The sequence below is a fragment of the Carlito syrichta genome, unplaced genomic scaffold, assembly GCF_000164805.1.
Source record: "Carlito syrichta isolate Samal-C Ts95f unplaced genomic scaffold, Tarsius_syrichta-2.0.1 Scaffold303129, whole genome shotgun sequence".
Taxonomy (NCBI): domain Eukaryota; kingdom Metazoa; phylum Chordata; class Mammalia; order Primates; family Tarsiidae; genus Carlito; species Carlito syrichta.
The window spans coordinates 428,668-442,710 of NW_007247225.1; the positions used below are offsets into that span (position 1 = coordinate 428,668).

General features: G+C 50.4%; 1 protein-coding gene across 2 annotated transcripts in view; it reads right to left on the minus strand.

Annotated features, from left to right (window-relative positions):
- Positions 1-12,982, minus strand: part of POC1A (POC1 centriolar protein A) — a 75,048-nt gene extending 62,066 nt beyond the window's left edge. For both annotated transcript variants that reach the window (XM_008057805.2, XM_008057804.1), the window contains exons 1-6: positions 12,947-12,982; positions 9,263-9,347; positions 8,048-8,219; positions 7,455-7,634; positions 4,835-4,942; positions 3,724-3,839 (exon numbers count right to left, since the gene is read on the minus strand). In XM_008057805.2, coding sequence (XP_008055996.1) covers positions 3,724-3,839; positions 4,835-4,942; positions 7,455-7,634; positions 8,048-8,219; positions 9,263-9,347; positions 12,947-12,964 — 679 coding nt within the window. In that variant the 5' untranslated portion in view covers positions 12,965-12,982. The remainder of the gene's footprint in view (positions 1-3,723; positions 3,840-4,834; positions 4,943-7,454; positions 7,635-8,047; positions 8,220-9,262; positions 9,348-12,946) is intronic.
- Positions 12,983-14,043: the final 1,061 nt, after the last annotated feature.

Genomic DNA, 14,043 nt, shown 5'->3' on the forward strand with positions numbered 1-14,043 from the left:
ACCCGCGGGCTCAGGCAATTCACTCCCCTCAGCCTCCCAAGGTGCGGGATTACAGGCTGAGCCACCGAGCCCGGCTCAGACTGTGAGTTCTAACTCAAGCTTCTGAGGCCAGGCCAAGCCAAGTCCTGCTGCCAGCAGCCAAGAAGCCCACCTCTCCTAGGGACCTTGGGAAGTAAATGACTAGTCATCAAAGTGCAAGGAACCCAGTGTGAGGTAGCCAACAGAACACCAGACCTGGAGGCCTGCGGTGGAGCCCCAGATCCATAGCTCCCAGCTACATGGCTGTGGGCAAGCTGCACACTCTGTGTCTGTGAATGGGGAGCAGCTCTGCTTTAATGGCCACCTAGCCCTGTCACTGACCTGCATGCGCCTTAAACCACAGAGCATGGTATAGGTTCTGGGACGGGGGCTGCTGCTCAGATGTTTGAACAGTCTTAACGTGGGCTCAGAGCATATGGAGCTAACCCACCTCCATGGGGATTGGCACTCCCAGGGCTCTACCAGCCCGTCGACTGCTTCTGAATTGGGAAATCAGAACTGCTCCCTGCAGTGACAGGCCAGAGCCAAGAAACTCCTTGCCTGGGAGCAGAGTCAGCCAGCCTGAGGCAAATGGCACCAGCTGCCTGCTGTAGCCCAAAGCCCCAAGCAGACTTCAATTCCAACAACCAGAGCCGGAATAGGAAGTATCCTCCATAGAGCACAACCATGGGACAGCTAGACACGGAGAGCCTGCGGCTTGCTAGCCACACACTGCAGTATCATTAACCAAATTCTCTCAGAAGAGCCTATTACCCTCAGGCCACTCAAGAAGTGCTTGGAACCCATCCAGAGTCACTAGGGTAGATGCTAGATGTCACTGTGTCCTTAAAAACTTTCTCCTGGATTTCGTAGGGATCAAGGATAGAAAACAGATCAGACATTTGCTGCCAGAGTTACGGGGAGCCCTTCTTGGGGACTAAGCCTCCAAAAAGATCCTGCTGCATCTCCAGAGGTGGGGGAGCCCCTTGGGTAGAGGGTTACAGCACTAGTTTCAGCCCCTAGACCTGAGCACATCTGGCTAGTTCCTTCTGTCAGCAAAGAGGATGAGAGGTATGTCCTCTCCATCCAATGAGCTCAGATCAACCTGGCTCAGTGAGCCCTGAAGGTGAGCCTAGAGGCTATGGGATAAATTTGCTATCCCATGAACACCGACCAAGGCCATGGCATTGGGCAGGGAGCTTAGGGCAACTCTAAGTCTCTCTAAGCCTCCTATCTACACTGGGTGGCTTGGGAACAAAAAGCTTCAGACCCACTGAGTAGTTCCACCATAAGAGGCAAGAATGGCAGCACAAGGAGACTGTAATCTCTCGTGGGGTCTATCAGCCCACACCCTCAGGATTTGGTTGCTGGGTTCATCTGAGTCCACTTATACCTCCCTACCCTGCCATCACTGAGATCCACCCAAGTGAGCCTGCCCTCTTGAGAATCCCAGGGGTCTCTCCCCAACACCCACCACTCCTCAGCTACTCTGTATCACTCCATCTCCTGACCACTCTCTTCATGAAACTCACTCTCCTTAACTCCTCTGGCTCTGCCCTCCTCAGCCCTTCCATGCTGGAAGATGGGGCTCATACTCCTCACTCTGGCTGCTTTGTGGATCTTTTTGTTCCTTAACCCCTCAACTGCAGAGGCCCAGCATGTGGCCTCAGCCCTTCTCACATCCCAGATCCCTGGGCCCAGTCGGCCCCTCTACCCCTACAGGGTCAGCTTCAGCCTCTGCTCAATCTCCACAACCCAGCCCTGAGCCTGACACCACCCCTCGATGCCAGCCAACACTTTGACACTGGGCACAAACAGCCCACCCACCAGGACACACCAGTCCCCCACCCAAGTGGGATCTGGGTACTGCTGTCCTCTCAGATGTCCCTTTCCCTTCACTCCTTGACTGACAAGGCCTGTCTCAGCACTGCCAGTCAGGCCACATCTTTGGGACCCTGGGCCAGAGATGGCATTCAAGGCCCTCCCCAATGGGTACTTGCTGCTTTTCCCATGAACACCAGGCCCCAGCTCCTGATCCATCAGAGTTGGGTCTGGACCCTCCCAGATTTACCTAGAGATCCTCTCCTCCCATTGTCAATACTTATGTAGTACAAATTATGTACCCAGTCCTATATTATAATACTTACGTGGGTTCCCATCAGATCCTCACAAACCCCATGAGGGTTTTTATCAACCCCTTACCATGCACCCTGACATTGCACCTTCCCTTCCCATCTCTCTCTGTCTGAGTCCTGCCATCTCTGCACCTGCCCACCTTCCCTGGTCTGTAACTGTATGGTTTAGATATGCCCAATCCCCCTCCCCTCCCCTTAACTCAAGCCTGGCCCAGCGCAGAGAACAGGCCTCTAAGGCTGAAGGAAGGAAAAGGTGTGGTCTCCCAATGGAGACAAGCCTCCCTGCTGCTCTGTTCTAGAAGCCTCTGTCTGAAAGAGCATCAGTGACAAATCCCAGGGCTCCCTGTGTAGGAAAGAACTGGTTCTGTGGCTGGCCCCTGCCACCTGGTGGTGATATGGGGTACTGCAAGCCTTAACCAACCAGGTTGGCCTCACCATATCAGACTCCAGGACACCCGGCCCAAGACTGAGCATCTCAGGTCTTCATCATCACCACTAACACCGTACCTCACTCCTCTCATTTTGTGCCAGCCACCCTGTCAGGTCTTGACATGAGTCAACTCATGAACCTTCCCAATGTCACCTGTGAAACAGGCCCTATCATTGTCCCAGGCGCCCACGGAGTCAAGTGACCTGCCCAACATCACAAAGTTTGGCATTTAAAGACAGCTACAGAGACCTGCCTCCACCCATGTTTTCAAGACCAGGATCTTCTTTCCTTTCTGGGAAGGTCTGCTCACCTTGGTTACCCCCAAAACGTGCTATCCTCAAACCTCTAAGAATCAGCTAGGAAGAGCTAGTGGAAGGTGTTGAGGGAGAGCTCTAAACTTCAAGTCCCTATCTGTGTCCAGCTGTAGCCTTCCTATCCAGCTGTGGATTGTGGAAGTGAGCCTATGAACTTTAAACTTAGTCCCAGGTCAACGTCCACAGGTCTTCAAACGACCCCAGCTCTGCCTCCTTCCTGGTCTCAGCCCACAGCCTCACCCATCCCTCTTTTGTCTGCTGTACAATCCCAATTTTTCCCATAGTCCCTCACCAGTTCCCTTCCCTGAGTCCCATCCCCAGAACTGTGGTGCCTTAAGGCCCTGCCCAGTCATAGTTGTTCTCAGGCCAGTTCCATATACCAACACCTTTAGCCAGCTCATCCTGAGCACACCCAATCTGCCTTTGCACTTCCCACCTGGAACCGGACATGAGCCCATCTCCTCTGCCCACCACCCTGCCTTCCAAGGGCTACAATTAAACTAGCAGGCACAGCCCTAGACCCCAAGGGCAGCCAGAGCCAAAGGCCCATCTGGCCCTGCAGTGTGCGTGAGACTCTGCCACCTCATAGGTGGGCACCAAAGGCTTGACGAAAGCCAGGTAGCACCATGCTCCATCTCCTGGCTAAGGTTCCAAGCCAGGACAGTCATACCACAGACTACCCCTTTGGATTCCCAACAGATCTGGGACTCCTCCCCACCCAAGGCCATCCTCAGGCCCATTTAAGCACCACAGCAATGGAACAATGCTTGGCTCCAGCACAATTCCACCATGGCTGCCCTCAGGCCCAGGAGGCTGTCCAACTCACGCTGATAATGCTGCAAGAGACGGTGAGTCCGCACATCCCAGACCTTCACTGTGTTGTCCATGCCAGCAGCAGCAATGCACGTACCACTGGGGTGGAAGTCCACATAGGTGACAAAGCTGGAAAGACAGGGGCCGCCATGCACTATAAGAGGTCTGCCCTGATTCATGATGGACCCAAAAAAATCCAGAGCTTTCCCTTCCCTTGCACCTGCTCATGCTGTTTTCTAGACCCTGACACCTCCTTTCTGCCACGTTTCTATACCAGGTGGCCAAGGGAGAGCAAGAGGAGCACAAGGTGAAATCAGTGCCCAGCAGGGAACTAAGGTAGATTTACCAGGGACTACGTACCACCAGCAATTTTTAAATACAAGTAGAGAATGCTGTCTTCAGACCCAAAGGTCAGCCAGGCTGCTCTGGGATTTTCAGAGTTGGAGCTACCACCCTTGGCAGGGCTGGTTGCAGGGCAGATCTTGACAGCTGAGGCTCAGGTAAGAAGGTCAGCAGGGCTACCGGGCTGTTGGCCTGCCTATCTCTGGGAGACAAGCCAAGAGCCCTCGATACACCTACATGTGATACTGAGGCTGGTACCAGCTCTCATGAGAAGCTTTAACAGTGGCTCCCAGCCTAACTGAGGCAGGCAAAAGCTGGGGTCCCTACTCAAATGCAGGCTCCTCCCTTTCTCGATGATGTGGCACAATATGAACGCCACCATCTTGTACACAAGCCTGATAAGGTTTTCATTTGTAACTCCATCACCACCATAAAAAAACATACTAAAAAGCTTTAAATGCAGTGTAAGCGACTGGGTGTCAACTGCCCACAAACAGACATGTAATTCTGAGAACTAAAAAGCAAAGGGAAAAAAGAGAGGCCCAAAGAATTACATGGCTTGAGATTAAGCGCTCCTGTGACTTAAGGGATGCAGAAGGGATTGAACCTTCTATCCACACAGAGCTTGGTTTCTGGCCCCTCACAAAAGGCACCAAAGAACAAGTGATGTGGCTGCTGGCCCCCATGGTTCCAGACACTGAAAGCTACCAGGTCTCCTTGTGGCCAGGTCTGTGCTCTGTGCTTAAACATCTTCAGGTAGAAGATGGCACCTGGGGACTCACCCGCCATGCTCACAGTACGAGTGGACACACTCCCGGCTGCTTTTGTCCCACAGCTTGACAGTCTTGTCATCACTAGCAGACACGATGAGCCGTCCATCTGGAGAGAATCTGAACCAGATAGGGCATAAGTCACACCACTGACTAACAGATGTCACGGGCCTTCTACAGTCACCCATCCCTGTGTGCCTACTATCTGACCCTAGGAACTGCTTGAGGTTGTGTGCTCTGCTTGGGTCCCTGAGTGGCCCTGAGTGACTGGCAATCCCTCTCTACAAGATGGATGGATAAGAATGGTGCCAAAATGATAATACATGAGGTGATGCATTTGTTCACTGGTTAGATTTAACCATACCACAATGTATATAAACTTCAAAACACCATGTTGTACGGGATAAATATATACCATTTTATTTGTCAATTAAAAAAATGTTTTTGTTGTTTTTTGTTTTGTTTTTTGAGGTGGGGTCTCTATCATCCAGATTGGAGTGCAGTGGCACAATCCTGGCTCACAGATGTCACCACACCCAGCTAATTTTTTTATATTTTGTAGAGACAAGGTCTTCTTATCTTGCCCAAGCTGGTCTCGAACTCCTGAGTTCAAGCAATCCTCCTACCCTGGCTCCCAAAGTGCTGAGATTACAGGTGTGATTCACCAAGACTGAGCAATTTTTAAATTTTTGAATGTTCTAATATACCTTTCCAGAAACATATGCATCATATCATGTGAGGCAAATATCATTTTTACTTGTGTTTATTTGGTCACATTTTAATCACATTTTGTTATTAAAAATGATAACATTAGCACTTGATAACCATTTCTCTCTAAAGAGTTTTTCAAGAACCTGTGACTAGATTTCAAATGTTATAAAACTGTTTTATTTCTTGCTTCCTGAATTTGTGAAGCTTTTGATCGTTCATGTTGCTCTTGCTTTTGTTTCTTATCAATTTCATGCTCCAACTTCTCCTCCCCCATTTAAACTCTGAGAAAAGAGAAAAAGAAAAGTTCTTTCTGGTTGCTCCAGAGAAAAAATAAATAGAAGTGAATAACTAAATAGAAGAGAAAAAGCACGGTGCCAGCCTCATGGTAAGATAAGCATGGAGTGGCACAATGCGCAGAGAGCCCCAGCACATACATGGCACATGGCAATACGCAGTCAGTAATGACTGCTTGAATATCAGCAGGGTGGTTATAAGGTATCGCTGTCCTGGGCCCAGGTCCTCCAAGTCTACATTTGACTCAAGTATGGGTCAGAAAAACACAATCCACCAACAAAAAAGGCATGAAGGTCCTGGGGACCCACCACCAAGGGCCCAGGGTGAGCTTAACATCCCAGTTTGCTGGCCAGGCCCTCCTGTTCTCAGGATCCTGGTCATGAAACAACTTAGAGCAATCAGGGGCCTTCTAGGACAAAAGAATGAGGTTGCCCTGGAGAATGAGTAACTTGCATAAGGTCCCCAGGAAAATAGAACTCAAGAGTTTCCAACCTCTGACTCCCATGGTTTCCCAGTGTCCCCTGGCACCTCCAGTCCCTTCCTTTGAAGCAGATATTTGACCCACAAGAAAGCTCTGTTGAAAGGAAGTAAATAAACTAGAAGTAGGCATATCTGTGTCTACAGTTCTTGAACCTTGAAAGGTCCTTTGGGTCACCCAACTCCCCTCATCTGCACAACACTGGCTCCCAGGCCAGAAGGAGGGCCAGCCTCCAGGCCAAGCCCCCTCAAAAGCCTGGGTCCCTATCTGGCAGCTCTGGAGCACAATCAACCGCTGAGAAGAACACCCCAGAAGAAAGCAGGCAAGGCTTAGTGCCAGAGACTTGGATTCAAACTCCAGCTCTGCCATGCACACACAGTATACCCAGGGGCAAGACACTGTACTGTTCTAAGCTTCTGTTTCCTCATCTGCAAAATAGAAATGACACTACCCAGCTTGTAGAACTGTCATGAGGCACAAGAAGAAAATGTACAGTGGAGGTAATGGCAATACCTAATTATTGTTGTTGGGTTTTTTGTTTCTGTTTTTTTTTTGAGTCAGAGTCTCATTCTTTCCCAGGCTGGAGTGCAGTAGCATGATCACAGCTACTGCAGCCTCAACCTGCTGGACCCAGGTAATCCTTCCACCTCAGTCTTCCAAGTAGTTGGGACTACAGGCACACATCACCATGCCTGGCTAATTTTTTTGTTTGTTTGTTTATTGTAGAGACAAGGTCTTGCCTCGTTGCCCAGGCTGATCTTGAATTTCTGGGTTCAGGCAATCCTCTCGCCTCGGTCTCCCAAAGTACGGGGCTATAGGCGGAAGCCACCACGCCCAGTCTCGTTGTTATTGTTACTAGGTGGCCCCTGTTGATTTAGCTTGTACTACGTCAGCACAGACGTAAGAGGGTCACTATGGCTGACAATGGACTAATTTATGTGCCTTGCATCAGCTCAATGAAGCTTCTCAACAACTTACAATGCAGGAACTATTACTGTTCCCATTTTACAGATAAGGAAACCAAGGCTGAGGAAGATTAAAGAGAGGCTAAGTAACTTGCCCGAAGTCACAAGCTGGCAACCAGCAGCCCCCGTGTCAACGCCTAACCACCAGGTCCTTCCAAGTATCTCCAGACAGGACAATGCTCACTTGGCACAGCGGACCCAATTGATGTGCTGGCTCAGAGAGAACAGGAATTTCTGGCGATGAGTCGACCACACCTTGATTGTCTTGTCATCAGAGGCTGTCACGAGGGACTGGCCATCACTGCAGAAGTGGACACTCCTCACTGTGGCTGTGTGTGCACGAAACACGGTTGACTCACCTTTGCTACAAGGACAGGCATCAAGAGTTACCCATAACAGTGACATGAGGGCCTACAAACACATAAAGCTCTCCTCACACCTTGAACACCCTTTCCAAAGTTAGCCAGGCCTACGTATCCAGTTCCCTAAAAGGAAGGCCGGAGCCTCTCCCACAGGCAGAGAACTGTCGTACCTCCCTCCCACATGTAATCAGCATGAAGTAGCATTTCTTCAAGTCTGGTTGGAGTCAGTCCCCAGAATCCCTCTCCCAATCCTGAGGGAAGGGCTCCAAATGAAGCTCTAGTCTCTGATGGCACCTCCTCAGAACAGAGATGTCCCACTGTGACCAGTCCAGAGACAGGGTAGGGGGCCTGGGTGGGGATGGTTTTGGCACCAGGGTCCCAGACTCCGACAAGCCCCTCAAAGTCTACAACTCACACGTTGGGTACCCAGATGCGGACGGTCTTGTCTCGGGAGCCTGAGGCAAGCAGGTGTCCAGATGGGGAGAAGTTCACACAGGTGACGGCATCCTTATGACCGGTGAAGCGGTAGGCACGTGACTGGGGCTTCATGTGCCAGACCATGAGGCACGAGTCCATGGAGCCACTGGCTGAGAAGAGTGGGTGACTCTATGACCCTCAGCCCTAAGGGCCTCAAGCCTCTGCCAGGACACCAAGGATGCAGGGAAGCAACACACACACGGCAACCACACACACGGCAACCACACACACGGCAGTGAGAAGGCACCCTACGGGCAGCAGCACCATCAGTGACAGCTAACCAGGCTTTTGGAGAGCCTAGAGCACGCAGCATGCCCACAAAGGAACAAGACTGAGGCCCTTCACATGCCAGCCTTGGGCTGTAACCCAGAGCTCTGGGAAAACTCTTCTTCGTGAGGCCCCAGGTCTTCCCCAGACATACCCCAAGGGCATAGAAAGCAAGTCCTCCCAAGGCTGGGGAGCCAGCCCAACCCATGATGGTCCAACTCAATAAGCCTAGAGGAGGTCCCCAAAACAGAATAGAAATTACTTCCGTTCCCTCTTAACCTGCAGCGTACCAAAAGGCCAGCAGCCTTAGGCTGGGGCCTTGATGACAGAATAAAGGGTGGGCCTCGTCCATGGGAACAAGAAAGCACAGTCGTGAAAGCCAAGTGTGAAACCCCATGCAACCAAGGGCAGTTCAGGGGACACTCAGCTGTAGCATAAGGGAAGTGGGATGAGGAGGGTCCCGGTCTTGCTCAACATCCTTCTCACTGGCAGTTCTCTTCAACAAGAAGGTGTTAAATGTTACTGTGGGCAACAGAACTGATAAAGACTGGAGGAAAAGGAGTCACTGTTTAGGGCCCATTCCACAGGACAGAGCCAAGAGGTGACCAGGCATGCAGGAAAAAGCCCAGACCCCAGTCTCACCCTTCAAATGTTGTGTGACCTTGGCAAGGCTCCTAACCTCACTTAGCCTCATACTCTCTGCATGTAAAATGGAGCTGACAAAGCCCAGTGCCCAGAGAGCTGGCAAGTGGAGGCAAAATGCAGGGCTAGACAAAAAGTTGTACTGTGCTAGCTGTGCTCTGCTCCCCGCACGCCACACCTCCCAGGTAGAAACTTAGCCTTCTCAGCTCAAAACCTAGTGCCTGGACGAGATGACTCCTCTTACCCAGCTGCTTTGTATTGAGACTGAAGTCCACACAGGTAACTGCATCTCGGTGGCCCTTAAAATGCCTTTCCAACGAGGGGTCCTCCTGGGGAAGACAAGGGTGAAGTTTGTGAAGCCCAAATGAGGAAGGGGCTTCCCTGGGGCCAGGACTCTTTCTACAACAGCTAGGAGTTAAAAATGCTCAAGAAAATCCTGGGCCGGGCATGGTGGCTCACACCTATAATCCCAGAGTTTGGGAGGCCAACTCAGGTGGATCATTTGGGTCCAGGAGTTTGAGGCTGCAGTGAGCTATGATCTTCCCACTGCACTCCAGTCTGGGCAACAGAGAAAGATAGGAAGACAGGAAGGAAAGGAGGGGGGAAAGGAAGGAAAAAGACAAAAGGAAAAAGACAGACAGATAGATGGGGGAGGAGAAGGGAGAGGAGAGATGAAAGGGAAGGGGAGGGGAGGGCAGGAAGAGGAGGGGAGAGAAGGAAAGGGAGGGAAGCAAGGAAAGGGAGAGGAGGGGAGGGGAGGGAGAAAGCAACCCCTAAGAAATCCATTAAAAACTATTAGAATTGGTAAGAGTTCAGCAAGCCTGCAGGATAAAAATCAATACACACAAATCAATTGTGTTTCTGTGTGCTCACCAGCAATGAACAATCCGAAAATAAAACAATTCCATTTAGAACACACAAAAAATAAAATACTTAGGAATAACTTAACAAAAGAAGTACAAGACCTGCACAGTGAAAAGAACAAAATATCATTGACAGAATTAAAAGAGGACCTAAAAAATGGAAAGACATCCCATGTTCATGGGGATCGGAAGACTTAATATTGTTAAGATGCAATATACCAGCTAGGCATGATGGCTCAAGCCTGTAATCTCAGCACTTTGGGAGGCCAAGGTGAGGGGACTGTCTGAGCCCACGGATTCAAAAACAGCCTGGGCGCCGGGCTTGGTAGCTCAGCCTGTAATCCCGCACCTTTGGGAGGCTGAGGTGAGAAGATTGCCTGAGTCCGTGGGTTCGAGACCCGCCTGGGCAGCGAGACCTCATCTCTACAATAAAAATTTTTTAAAAATCAGCTAGGTGTCGTAGCGCATGCCTGTAATTCCGGCTACTCTGAAGGCTGAGGCGGAAGGATCACCAGAGCCCAACAGGTGGAGGCTGCGGTGGCCGGGAGCAGCCACTGCACTCCAGTCTGGGTGACAGAGTGAGACTCCAACTCAAAAAAAAAAAGAAAAGAAAACAGCCTGGGCAACTTGGCAAGACCTCATTATCTACAATAAAAGATCAAAAGAAAAAATTAGAGCTGGGTGGCTCAGCCTGTAACCCCAGCACTTTGGGAGGCCAAGGCTAGTGGGTTGCCTGAGCCCATAGGTTCGAGACCAGCCTGGGCAACTTGGCGAGACCTCATCTCTACAATAAAAATTTAAAAATTAGCCGGGCATGGTAGTGTGCACCTGTAGTTCTGAGGCGGAAGGATTGTCAGAGCCCAGCAGGTCGACACTGGGGTGACCATGAGCGCGCCATTGCATTCCAGCCTGGGAGACAGTGAGATGCCAACAACAACAACAAAAAAAGATGCAATATGCCTCAAATCAACCTTCAGATTCAACAAAAACTCTATCAAAATCCCAGGTGACTTTTTTGCTGACATTAGCAAGTTGATTCTAAAAATCACATGAAAATGTAAAACACTCAGAAAAAAACAAAACAATCCTTTAAAAGAACAACAAACAAAACAGCTACTGTGGAAACAGTTTGACAGTTCCTCAAAAAGTTAAACCTAGTTAGCAAATGATCCAGCAATTCTAGGTAAATACCAAAAAGAATTGAAAACATGGTTCACACAAAAACTAATACACAAATGTTCAGAGCAGTAGTATTCTTAATAGTCAAAAAGTATCCATCAACAGAAGAATGAATAAACCAAATGCAGTATATCCATACAACTTTTGTATAAAGAAATAAAACTGTGTTATTCACAGACAGCATGATTATGTGCATTAAAATTTCCCAAAAAATATGAAAAAAAAAAAAAAAGGCAAGACATGGTGGCTCACGCCTGTAATCTCAGCACTTTGGAAGACTGAGGCTGGAAAATCACTTGAGCCCAGAAGTTTGAGACCAGCTTGGCAACATAGAGAGGTCTCATCTCTACAAAAAAAAAAAATATAAAAAATTAGTCAGGTATAATCACATGCGCCTGTAGTCCCAGCAACCCTGGAGACTGAGGTGGGAGGATCACTTGAGCCCAGGAGGTAGAGGCTGCAGTGAGCTGTAATCACGCCACTCACTGCACTCCAACATGGGCAATACAGTGAGACTCCAAACCCAAAACAACAACAACAACTATACACTTTAAAAGGTGAATTTTTGTGGTATGTACTATCTCAATAAAGTTATTATTCTTAAGCCCAGAGAGAGAAAAACAGGGATCTTTCAGCACCCATCATCTCAGGAATCAGATTCCATTGCCTAAATCTCACCAGACTGGCCAGTAAACCCAAAGGTCCGCCCTGGACAGGAAAACGGTGGCATCACCATCATCTCCATTCTACTCAGTGTCAAGGAAACAGCAGGGCCATACAGGACATTGCTTAGGAAGACACCAGGGAGAATATTCCAGAGACTCTTTTCACCCAACAGCAGCTTGTGTCTCAGTACTTGAAGGGTTATATACCTCAGCCTTCCAAACATCTCTTCCCACCCCAAACATCAGAAACCTCAAAGAAGCATTTGGGGTTTTCCAGGGAGCCAAAAGGCTCCTCTTGGGAAAGGATGTCCTTGGGACAGAGCAAAGCCACTGCCACCCCCACAGAGCTGTAACTAGAACAAAGGCTCTGTAGCTCTGTGCCCAGCTCCACCTCCAACACACCTGTTGGAGTGCTCCATTCAACATCGGGGGAGTGGAGGGCGGCAACAGTGCAGCACCTGCCCCATTCAGTCTCCTAACCACAACTAAGCCTCTTGGAAGAACGAGAAGACAGCGCCCGACCCCAGGTTCAGTGAGCAGAGGCAAATCCAAGCCCACCCTTGATCAGTGGGCCCCTGGATATCTCCCAAAACCCTCTGCCTCTGTTGTTTCCTGCATGTGGTCCTCATACCAGAATAGGGGTCAAGGGGCTGGCTCCCAGTCTGGACCCTCTGTCTAAGTCACCACATGCCTAAGGAGGCCACGGGGTAACGTCCAGCCTCCCTGACTCTCCACCCAGCCAGAGGGCCAGGCCTGTTCAAAGCAACCTCTCAAAATGACCGGCTTTGGAGTGCTCCTCTCTGGCCTCTGGAGGACTCGGAAGCGGCGGCGCCGCCCAGGACACGCTGCAGGCCGGCTCAAGATCCCAGGGGTCTGCTGTTCCCACCCGTTGCATTAGCGTTAACCCTCAACAAGACTCCCTCAGCCACCCACTTGCTCAGGATGGGGAGACAGGCTAGAAAGGCACGACCCTGGTCCCACGTCGCACCTGCGTCGGGCCGTACCTGTGTCTCCCTAGCTAAGATGCAAAGGCAGGGACTCGTGTGTCCGCCACAGAAACTCGGTCCGCCGGAAGCTCTCAGGAAGTGAACTGGGACTGAAGACCGCCCTGGACCCGGCGCCCCACCCGCCCTTCTCGCAGCCATCGCTCCGGTCGGCCTAGGTGCCCACTGCCCCAGCGGGGAGACTGAGGCCTAGTGGCCGCCGCCAAAAAAGACTTACCGCACACTGCGCAGCCATGGTGGGGCTGGCGGCGCCAGAGGCGCCCCGGGAGCCCAAGGCAGCAGCGGCGGCCGTTGCGGCCGGTTCAGTTTCCGCGCCGCCAACGGCCGCCAATAGCAACGCGGCCGCGTCGGCGCACCCCGCCCACCGCAATTAAAGGGGAAGTGTCTCGGTTCTTTGCTTCCTGATCAAAAGCAGAGCTGTATAACCCGCACCACAGTGCGCCCAGCCCGGCTAGGTCAGACAACTGACGGACGACGTCGCCAAAGGCCTCTGTCCGCCGTCATTCATTCCTCCTGATGAATTAAAAAGCCCGGAATGAAGGGTTCGCCCCACCGGCCCGTCGCCCGACTGAGACGGCGAACGCTGCCTTCTGGGAAATGCAGTCCCAAGCCCGCCCACACCGTTGTGTCTGGAGGAAGGTAGAACTACATTTCCCAAGACGCCCTGAGGGCGTGCGGGGGTTTCCCACCTGAAGAGAAGGCCTTAAGGATCCCGGAAGCGGAGGACACGTGGGTTGCTGTGTGTGTGTGTGTGTGTGTGTGTGTGTGTGTGTGATTATTTTTAAATGAATAAATAATTTAAAACTTTTAATTTTTTAACATAATCGTGATATAAATAACCCAAATACATAGTCTTTGGAACGAAAGGTTTGAGAGCTGCTGTTTTATCGCATCCATCTAGCACCCTATGAACCTCACTCAGTGTATATTTTACTTTAGATCTAATTCAAGAGATCATATGCAAAAAAAAGCTTCTTAAACTCATCTCAAGAAAGAGGGTTTAAATCTCCACACTGAAATACTGAAGTCTAACTGGTTTTAGTTAAACATCCAAGATACAAAGCATATTTTCCTTGGTGACATCAAAATGTAATATATTGATCTTTTTTTTTTTTGAGTCGGAGCCTCACTCTGTCGCCCAGGCTGGAGTGCAGGTGCAGTAACATGCTCACGGCCACCGCAGCCTCAACCTGCTACGCTCACGTGATCTTCCACCTCAGCCTTCCAAGTAGCTAGAACCACAGGCATGTGTCACCACGCCTGACTAATATAAATGACCTTTTACTTCCTACAATGTTGACTCTGATGTATGAA